Source organism: Aotus nancymaae, unplaced genomic scaffold (assembly GCF_030222135.1).
Source record: "Aotus nancymaae isolate 86718 unplaced genomic scaffold, 86718_ANA_hifiasm-v0.15.2.pri h1tg000012l, whole genome shotgun sequence".
Classification (NCBI taxonomy): domain Eukaryota; kingdom Metazoa; phylum Chordata; class Mammalia; order Primates; family Aotidae; genus Aotus; species Aotus nancymaae.
This window is the reverse complement of record NW_026988423.1, coordinates 24,026,273-24,036,542: the sequence shown is the minus strand read 5'-3', so window position 1 is coordinate 24,036,542 and position 10,270 is coordinate 24,026,273. Positions and strand designations below refer to the sequence as shown.

At 54.7% G+C, this 10,270-nt stretch overlaps 1 protein-coding gene across 4 annotated transcripts; it reads left to right on the top strand.

The window, feature by feature from the left end:
* The first annotated feature begins 1,061 nt into the window (after window positions 1-1,061).
* On the top strand, window positions 1,062-8,520 carry THY1 (Thy-1 cell surface antigen). 4 transcript variants are annotated; one of them, XM_064375495.1, is made up of 4 exons: window positions 1,062-1,149; window positions 5,750-5,810; window positions 6,300-6,635; window positions 7,174-8,520. In XM_064375495.1, exons 2-4 carry the CDS (start codon window positions 5,774-5,776, stop codon window positions 7,284-7,286), a joined length of 486 nt encoding a protein of 161 aa, XP_064231565.1. In that variant the 5' UTR covers window positions 1,062-1,149; window positions 5,750-5,773; the 3' UTR covers window positions 7,287-8,520. The 4 variants fall into 4 exon arrangements, with proteins under 4 accessions (XP_064231565.1, XP_012325715.1, XP_012325716.1 ...); XM_012470292.2 differs by lacking the exon at window positions 1,062-1,149 and adding an exon at window positions 2,852-2,956; XM_012470293.3 differs by lacking the exon at window positions 1,062-1,149 and adding an exon at window positions 2,904-3,010 and having other exon boundaries at window positions 7,174-7,994.
* Window positions 8,521-10,270: the final 1,750 nt, after the last annotated feature.

Here is a 10,270-nt window from a genome sequence, read left to right as displayed (position 1 = left end):
CCCTGGGAGCACTAGAGAGCAGTATACACGGAGTCAGGAGACCTAAGATCTAATAGTCCAGACCATGCTTCGAAATATTTGTCTGACCTTGACAAACCATTACCTTTCTTGGGCCTCGGGTCCCAGCTATAAAATGGTGGGGCAAGCCAGGTGCAAAGGCTCGTGTCTGTAATCCCAACATTTTGAGAGGACAGGCAGGAGGACAGCTTGAGCCCAGGAGTTCAACATCAGTCTGGGCAACATGGTGAGATCCCATCTTTACAAAAAAAAAAAAAAGTTTAATTAGCTAGGCAGAGTGGCAAGTGCCTATGTTCCCAGCTACTCAGGAGGCTGAGGCGGAAGGATTGCTTCAACCCAGGAGGTCAAGGGTTCAGTGAGCGGTGATTGCACCACTGAACTCTAGCCTGGGCAAGAAAGTGAGACCCTGTCTCAAAAATAAAATATAATTTAAAAGATGAGGCAGCTTTAGCCACCTCTGTAATTCTACAAAGACAATCTGATGAAACAAGTGAAGAGCTGGCAGTCGCTAGATCACCCTAAAGGACTGTGTGTTTTTAGAAGAGTTTTTATCCCCATGTGTCTCTGAGTGGGACAACAGGAGACGGTGGGAGAAGAGAGGTCTAAGAGACCAACAAGGCAGCCACAGCCTTCTGGCAGCAAGTCTTGCCTTAGCCGGATTCCTCTAAAGCCTTGCTGCTTTGACCACTTCAATCCTGTCCACAGTAAATGGAGTTTTTAAATCTCCTCCCTCCACCACCTTGTGCCCTCGCCCCTGACCTCAGATGTCTTATCTGAGCCATTAATTCCATCCAATCAGAGATCTTGCTTTAGCAGACACAGAATTGCCACACCTTCTACAGTCTATACTCCCTTCCCCTTCCTAAAAACAAGGTGCTTGGGGACCCAGAAATTAGGCCAGGTCCTCATAACCTTATCAAAATAGCACTGCCAGGCCTTCCAGCCAGCAACACTCAAAGACAGGGTCAAAGAGTGGGAAACGGAGCATCCAGGGTCTCAGCCAGCATAGCCCAGATGCCTTCCGCAGTTAAGAGCCCTGGACTCAGAATCAGAAAGCTGTTAAGCAGGAAGGAGCACGCTGCCATGAAGTGACAGAGAGAAGCCAGAGCCAGCATGTCTGGAATGCAGCAGGTAGATGAATGGGAAGACGGCTGGGATGGATTTGAGGGTAGGAGGGAGGTCAGCAGCCAGGGGCCAGGACATCCATGGCGTTTAAAAGTACCCTATGAACAAGAAGCCAGGTCAGCTCACCTATAAAGAGGGACAGTCTTACCAGATCATGTGTTAGAGTCCCCAGATCCTGGGGAGTGTGAGAAAAGTGCAGACTCAGCTGGCTCTAGTACTAGATTAAGGAGGTCCTAGATGAGCAAGGCCCGCTGCATTTTCCATAAAATGCCCTAGAAGCCTCTGTGGTTTGCCAAAGTGAATAGCCCCTTTGGACGTAACCATCTGCAAGGCTCATTCCAATAAGCATGCTCCATCACTCTAAATGCTGGGAAACCAAGCGAATCTCCCATTTGCAAGCTTCCAACAGTGGCTTCCAACAGTGCCACTGCAGTTTCTGATACTGCAGGGAAGGTGCCAGAGCTGGTTTCCATGAAAAAACAGAACAGGCAGGCCCACAGTGGGGAGGCAGGGCCGGCCCACAGTGGGGAGGCAGGGCCAGCCCACAGAATGTCGAACCAGAATTCATAAAGAGGTGGGAAGGATACAAATCAATCAAACATTAGTTCTAAAAAATTCACCACACCTGTGAGCGGGAGATAAGTCATCAGCACTGTCTACAAAAATGAGCCTCGGGCTTCTGGTGACATCCAATTGGTGGGTTATCAGGAGTGTCCCAGGTGATCAGGAGCTGGCCTCGATCTAATCCTTTCTGTGGGACTGTCTCCTCCTCTTTCCCTGAGTTCCTCTCTCTCCTCTCCCACTGGGCCGGGATGAGGGAGAGGAATGGCTCACCCTTGAGAGCTGGGGTTCCACAGCCCAGGTCAATTCACCAGCTCTCCCACTTACCAGCCAAGGCAGGGGATGAGGATTGAGATAGGATAAACCCAGCAGGCGGCCATGGGGTAACGGTGGCCGTGAATATAATGTGCCCAGCACAGTGCCTGCTAAAAGGCAACACTCCTTCCCTGGTCTGAAGACCAAACAAGCAGACTGTACTCAGGAAAGCCAGAAGAACCCTTCCAGCCGTCTGGGCCAGAAGGTGCCAGCCCAGGAGATGAAGAAGACGTGATGCCCAGAGCAGAAAGCGCCTGCAGGCCCGCTGAGGAGCCAGGTGCTCCGGAATAGATGAGGGGGCGAAATGGGGCTGGGGACTAGGGACGGATAGGGTGGATGCAGGGCCTGCCTTGCTTGCGAAGGGCTGCTCCGACACTGAGAAACACCCAGCCAGCTTCCTTTCAGAAAGACTGGAATATTCCAGAACCTCTCACTGAAAGCTCCGGAGGAGGTGGGCTCCAGCTGAAAAGGAAATGCGGAGGCGTGGGCGCTCCCGGCCTGCATCCTGCACCGCTTACACTCTGGTTTTCCCACAGACTTCTGAAGAATAGGTCTGAAGAAAGGGTTAAAGCCTTAAAAGGGGAACAAACATTGCGGGGCTCGGGGAGGAGGCTACTATTCTTTGGGCTGCCCCAGCCTGAATCCTGAGATCCCGAAATCTCCTGTCCCTGGCCAGGCCTGCCAGCACAGGGTGAGGGTCTGCCACCACCTGCCACTCTCACACCAATAAGGGACCGCCTTCTCTTCCTTCCCCACCCCCCACTCCACCTTGCCATCCTTCCTTTCCCCATCTCCGCCTCTGATTGGCTGAGCCCCCGGCTCTACACTCCCCCTCTCCTCCATCTCTGGTGAAAACTGCGGGCTCCGAGCTGGGTGCAGCAACTGGCGGCGGCGGCGCGTTCAGAGGAGGCTGCAGCAGCGGAAGACCCCAGTCCAGGTGGGAACTGGAGCCGGCAGGACCTGGGGCTCGGGACAGCTGTCAGACGCCCAGGCAAGCCGTCCCAACACTAGACTTCGGGCCACGGTCGGAGGGCGCCCAGGGAAGGAGGGCGCAGAGCTTAGGGAGGGGCCTGCTTTCCAGGCAGGGGCGGGAGTGGGATGCTACTACTTGGCAGGGGCCGCGCCGCACCCCGACGCCTTTCGGAGAAGGCGCTCCGGGGCTTTTACCCACTGGAGGACGGGTGTCTGGGGCTGGGGCGCTGGAGAACAGGGAGGAAGGACACCAAGGACAGCCTGTGGTTCTGTGCTCCACCCAGACTCCCCAAACCCAGCTCGCATAGGTGGGGAGGAGGACGGATTAAACTGCGGGGAGAGGACCGAGGATGGCGAGCTAGAGGGAATCTCTGCCCGGTGACCTCGCGGCGGGCTGGGTGCGGGGCACCGGAGAAGGAAACCGCAGTGCCGCAGGCGGGGACTGGGTGGAAGGCGGGCGGATGGGGGAGGGGAAAACTGGAAGAGGATGAGAGAGGGGGAAGGGGGACTCAATTGGAAAAGGAGAGGATTGGAATCCGAAAATGGAGTAAGAGTGAGGCCCACCGAGGGCTGGAGAGGGAAGAAGAGCAGACCTTTTCTGGGTCTGGACCCTGAGGACACAGAGCAGAGGAAATGAATACAGACTGCACCTCCCCAGCCGCTCTCTACCCATCTCCTGGCTCCTCTATCCTCTCCAGCCTCAGATCCATTTCTTCCCTCTCTTGCCCTGGCCACTGCTCCCCCTTCCCCTCCGATCCCAAGCCTGCACATCATCTCAAGCCAGAGTACTTGAATCAAAAACCAGATGCCGACCCCCTTTCCTCCTGGATCTGGCCCGGGGCAGCAGCTCCACCCCGGGACAGAGAGAGAATTGATTGTAGCTGCAGCTGCTGCGGGATCCCAGCCGCATCCGTCAAGAGGCTGAGCGCCAGGGACCCTGAACTTGGCGAGTGGCGCGCCCTGCGCACCCGGGAGCACACAACCGAGGCAATGCCCTGCGCGCGCTCGCGGGCGCACGCCCCTTCTGTGGCCTCTCCTGGGCGAGCACTGCTCTGCGAACAGGCTAGGCTACCTGCTCCGTAACGCCCCGCCAAGAGTTGGTTCAAACAAGGCTGCCAAAAAGTAAAAGAAAAAAAAAAAAAGACCAGGCACACAGCCTAGTCAGGGAGGCTATTGAAACTGGGCTGGAAAACTGCAGTGCCAGAACTCCAAAGAGCTGGAAATTGGGAGGCATCCTTGGCTCACATACACTTAGAGATCACTGTGGCTTTCCCTCCTCCGGGAACACGCTTAGCTTGTGCCCTCTCCAGATAGGAATAGATGCTCCCTGTCTGGGAGCATCCTTAGCCACGGTGGATGGTCTCTAGCCATTCACTGGGGATGGAGAATGACTTAGGGATTTGTGGCTCACTTATATGAAGCAGTCATCGCCAGATGTTGGTTGTTTTCCTTAACCCCCATCATAACCTGGTGAGTACGTAAGATTCAGAGAGATCCATTCATTCATTCACAATAAATAACTTTGGAGTGTATGCTATATGCCAGTAATCTCCAAATGCAAACGGTTCTGAGCATTAGGAATTTTCTTCTGAACAGGAAATGGGAAGTCCCTAAATGGGGAGTCTTTGTTTAACAGATACAGTGTTTTCCTTTGAAAGACAAAAAGAGTTCCGGAGATGGGCTGCACAGCAATGTGAATGTATTCTGCACTGCTACGTATACCGAGTTTAAGTACTGAATTTAAATGGTTAAAATCGTAATTGTTGCTTTTTGTATTTTACCTCCATTAATTTAAAAAAACATAGGAGGCCGGGCGTGGTGGCTTACGCCTGTAATCCCAGCACTTTGGGAGGCCGAGGCGGGCAGATCATGAGGTCAAGAGATCGAGACCATCCTAGCCAACATGGTGAAACCCGGTCTCTACTAAAAAAAACTTTTTTAAAAACTTAGCTGGGCGTGGTGGTGCGCACCTGTAGTCCCAGCTACCCAGGAGGCTGAGGCAGGAGAATTCTTGAACCCAGGAGGCAGAGATTGCAGTGAGCCAAGATTGCACCACTGCACTCCAGCCTGGCACCTGGCGACAGAGCGAGACTGTCTCAAAAAAAAAAAAAAAATAGGAAACCCCAGGCTTCATAGGTCTTACATTACCATACACTATGTTAATTTAAGAGGAGGAGAAGCTGTGCACGGGGCTCACGCCTGCAATCTCAGCACTTTGGGAGGCCGAGGTGGGTGGATGATCACAAGGTCAGGAGATCGAGACCATCCTGGCTAACATGGTGAAACCCCATCTCTACTAAAAATACAAAAAATTAACCAGGCATGGCAGCTCATGCCTGTAGTCCCAACTATTCAGAAGGCTGAGGCAGGAGAATTGCTTGAACCTGGGAGGTGGAGGTTGCAGTGAGCCAAGATCGCACCATTGCACTATAGCCTGGGCAACAAGAGCGAAACTTTGTCTCAAAAAAAAGAGGAGAAAGAGTGGTAAAGTCACTTAAAGTCACCTAGCTAGTAAGTGCTCCATGGCCAAGCACAGACACACACTATGACAGGGCTTGTTCTCCCTCCTCCCTTGCTTTCCCTGAGCAGGAAAGAGCCAGTGGCAGTATCAGGTTCAGTGAGAAGTAGGGAGGAGAGGGGGGATGGAGAGAGGGACTTAGATGCCTACCATAGCCATTATGTCATGTTCCCAGGGGTCCCCAGCCCTGGCGGTAAGTGTGGCACACCTTGGCTGACTCACATCCTGTTCCCACCCCAGATCCTGGACTGAGCTTCCAGAACCATGAACCCCGCCATTAGCATCGCTCTCCTGCTAACAGGTACCCGGCACTGGGCAGGGCTGGGGCTCCAGGCACCCTGGCTTCCTTCCCTCCAGAGAAGCAGCTTCTCCCTCACAGCCTCAGAAAAGTGCAGATGACGAAGAGAGGGCTCTTCTTCATTCCAAAGTCAGCCAACCCACCTCCCTGATATTCTGATGGCCTGAGGTGGCTTTTGGAAACCATTTGCTGAGCCCTGCCTCACACTATTGAACTAGAGTCCCCAAATGGGAACCTGGAACCTGCATCAACTCCCCAAGATCTCCTGTCCTTGAAATACGTTGATAAAATCCAAGGCTCCAGCAGACTGGGGAGGGAGGCTGGGGTCTGCAGAGAAGTTAAACTGGCCCTCTGGGACCCCTGGGGTGGGGAAAGGCACTCAGAGAGCAGACCCTGGTCCCCTTCCTAGCCAGGCCCATCTCTCCACTAGGTGGGTGGGAGGCCCCTGCACCGTAGGCTCCTCCAATTTGAAGGAGGCACTGCTGGTGCCAGTCTTGCAGGTCTCCCGAGGACAGAAGGTGACCAGCCTAACAGCTTGCCTGGTGGACCAGAGCCTTCGTCTGGACTGCCGCCATGAGAATACCACCACCTCACCCATCCAGTACGAGTTCAGCCTGACCCGTGAGACAAAGAAGCACGTGCTCTTTGGCACCGTGGGGGTGCCTGAGCACACATACCGCTCCCGAACCAACTTCACCAGCAAATACAACATGAAGGTCCTCTACTTATCTGCCTTCACCAGCAAGGATGAGGGGACCTACACGTGCGCACTCCACCACTCCGGCCATTCCCCACCCATCTCCTCCCAGAACGTCACTGTGCTCAGAGGTGAGACAAGCCCCTAACAAGACCAAGTGAGCTGGGAGAGCCAGACTCGGGGACAGCAGGCAGTTCCCTTGGCTGGGCTGGAGAGGAGAATAGCTGCATAACTCTCTCACCCGCTCCCAACTGCTACCTGGTCAACTGGGGAACCATTGCCTTCAGTGTGAATGGGTTGAAGAGCTCAGGGCCAGACAGGCAGAGTAGTGTGGTAGATTCTTCCACCAGAACTGCGGCCAAGGCCCTTGGCCTCCCCAATCTTCCTTCTCCCCAGCTGGAAACAGGGCCGACACCACCTCCCTCAGCCAGTTTTCTTGTGATGATGTTTAGTAAGGTTTTCTTAAGATGATATGTGTGCAAGAGGTCAGTAATCTGCAGATGGGAAAGATGGCTAGTTCTGTGAGAACAGGCTGCTCCTGGTCCCAGCTAAAACATCACAGTGCCCACCTCCCTTGGGGCACTACACCCTTGCTTTGGGCCTGTGCCTGCCTGAGTCCTGATCCCTCTTCCTTCCTGCCCTACCCCCAACCCCCTTCTCTTTCCACAGACAAACTGGTCAAGTGTGAGGGCATCAGCCTGCTGGCTCAGAACACCTCATGGCTGCTGCTGCTCCTGCTCTCGCTCTCCCTCCTCCAGGCCACGGATTTCATGTCCCTGTGACTGGTGGGGCCCATGGAGGAGACAGGAGGCCTCAAGTTCCAGTGCAGAGATCCTACTTCTCTGAGTCGGCTGACCCCCTCCCCCAAATCCCTCACACCTCGAGGAGAAGTGGGGACCCCACCCCTCATCAGGAGTCCCAGTGCTGCATGCGATTATCCACCCACTCCCCCACGGCACCTCACCCTCGCCGCACACCTCTGGCTGTCTTTTTGTACTCTTTGTTCCAGAGCTGCTTCTGTCTGGTTTATTTAGGGTTTATCCTTCCTTTCCTTTGAGAGTTCGTGAAAAGGGAAGCCAGGATTGGGGACCTGATGGAGAGTGAGAGCATGTGAGGTATAGTGGGATGGAGGGGTACCAGCCACTGGCGAAGTCATCCTTGCCAGTCGGGACCAGATACCCAGAGACCTGGGAGAGACTTGAATGAGGAGTGGGTAGGCTGTGTCTGGGCCTAGAACAGACATAGTCTGTGCGGAGAGCACTCCTTGGCAGGCATGGCTGGTGCCTAAAGACCCCAGATGTGAGGGCACCACCAAGAATTTGTCGCCCACCTTGTGAGGACGAGAACTGAGCATCTCCAGCATTCTCAGCCACAACCAAAAAAAAAAAAGACAGCCCTCCTTACCACTGTGGAAGTCCCCCAGAGGCCTTGGGGCATGTCCCAGTAAAGACGCACATTTGGCCAGGAGAGCAATGCTAGTGGAGGGTTGGAGGAGGTAAAGGATGAGAGTTCTTCATCCCTCCCTGCCTACGGAAGCTAAAAGTGTGGGCCTGCTGCTCCCCCCACCCGCCTCCACCCGCAGTGGAGAGGGCTGCAGAGGAGGGCAAGACCCTCTCAGGCTGTCCCAAGCTCCCAAGGGCTTCCAGAGCTCTGACCCACAGCCTCCAAGTCAGATGGGATGGAGTCCCGGAGCTGCACAGAGTTTGGCCCAAGTTTCTAAGGGAGGCACTTCCTCCCCTCGCCTATCAGTGCCAGTCCCTGCTGGCTGGTGCCCGAGCCCTTCAGACAGCCCCCTGCCCCGCAGGCCTGCCTTCTCAGGGACCTCTGTGGGGCACGAGGCAGGCCATGGAGTAAGACCCAGGAGCCGGACACTTCTCGGGAAATGGCTTTTCCCAATCCCCAGCCCCCACCCGGCGGTTCTTCCAGTTCTGTGACTGTGTATAGTGCCACCACAGCTTACGGCATCTCATTGAGGAAAAAGAAAACTGCACAATAAAACCAAGCCTCTGGAATCTGTTCTTGTGTCCACCTGGCCTTCGCTCTTCCAGCAGTGCCTGCCTGCCCCACTTCACTGGGGTCTCCACGGGTGAGGCTAGGGGATGCCACCTCTTCCTCTTCCCTGACTTCTCCCCAACCTTCCCCCAGGAGCTAATGACTAGATGCTGGGCTTCTTTCCAGAATGACCCTAGGAGACATATTTGCCCAAATAAGCGAACATCCCACGTGTGCTGACTCGCCTGGCTGGAACAGCGCGCTCACCTGCCAACACATGGGCTGAGCCACGTGGCCCTGGCCCTGGAATACACAGGTGGCTTTGCGTGAACCTGCGCTGAGCTGTGCAGTCTGCTTTTTCTTCTCAGTTCTGGTAGTTCTTCAGAAATGTCCCCTCCAGGCACATCCAGTATTGCCAGGGTGAGCACAGGAGGAGGTTCCACGGGAGACACCCGTGTCCTCGAGGCATCACTTCCGAAATCCAGAAGCCTTGGCAGGAGAAAGGACTGGGGACAAATACTGTGCTTTGGGAGTAGGGAGGGAACACTGAACCCTACCCTGGCTCCTCCCCTAAAAGTGAAGAGTAAAATGGGAGCGAGCATCCTGGGACTGGGGGCCAGAGGGGGACCGCAGCGTAGCTGTGGGTTCCAATTGCTGTCAGAGTTAGAGAGGCAGCCCCAAGCCAGCCTCCCTGCTTTGCCAGGGATTTGGGGGAGGAAGGTGACAGCTGCCCAGAGGCTGACTCATCTGATATTTAGCACTGGGTGGGATGATTGCTCTGAGCATTTTTCTTAAAGGCCCCAGATCTAAATTATGCCACCGGCTCCCACTCCTGCTATCCCCCATCAACCTCTCTGCCTTGCCTGCCACCCCTGTAGTTACCATGCGCAAAGAGAGGAGGAGGAGCTGTCGATGCCCCGGGCTGGGAGGCTGACGACCATTTAGCAACATACTTCCAGCCCACAGCTCTCCGAAGAGAGGAACAGCCCTGAGACAGGCCCCTGTCCGTCATCCCTGCTTGGGCTGCAAGCACCGTGCCAAGGAAAGACTTCTTGGTGAGGAGAGTCGCTGTGGGGGAAAGGAGATCAAATGCTAGAGAAATGTGGGGAGCCCCATCCTCAGGGAGTAAGAGTTAGAGTATGGAGGTCTTTCTGGAAGGGAATGAGCGGCACTCTGTGAAGCCTCGCATCTGTATGACACCTCCTATAGGGTTTTTGTCACACTCTAATACAGGGTCCCTGAAGAGCTGAGCAGACACACTCTTAGCTGGGAGATGTGTCACCCTCTGCAGCCATGTTTAGGGGAGCAGAACCTGAGGCCCAGAGTGGGTAAGGTTAGCTCAAGAAGCCACAGAGGCCACCAGAGGGCCACAGGCTTCAGGAAAGGAGAAGAGAAGAACAGGGCATCGGGCCTCACAACACAAACCTACCCAGAGCTGGGTGTGGTGGCTCATGCCTATAATCCCAGCACTCTGGGAGGACGTGGATCACTTGAGGTCAGGAGTTCGAGACTAGTCTCGAAACCCCATCTCTACTGAAAATACAAAAATTAGCTGGGGATGGTGGTACATGCCTGTAATCCCAGCTACTCAGCAGGCTGAGGCGGGAGACTCACTTGAACCCAGGAGGCAGAGGTTGCAGTGAGTCGAGATCACACCACTGCACTCCAACCTGGGCAACAGGATGGAAACTCTGTCTCAAAAAAATAAAAAATAAAATAAACCTATCCAGAATGACCTTGCTGAGGGCTGGGGGCCTGCAGACTTTCAGCCACA

Bases quoted from the DNA above. Each gene is read 5' to 3' on its own strand.
- THY1 (XM_064375495.1), top strand. From the start codon at position 5,774: ATGAACCCCGCCATTAGCATCGCTCTCCTGCTAACAG. The intron at 5,811-6,299 runs GTACCCGGCACT...TGCTGGTGCCAG, and splicing joins CATCGCTCTCCTGCTAACAG to TCTTGCAGGTCTCCCGAGGA. The intron at 6,636-7,173 runs GTGAGACAAGCC...CTCTTTCCACAG, and splicing joins GAACGTCACTGTGCTCAGAG to ACAAACTGGTCAAGTGTGAG.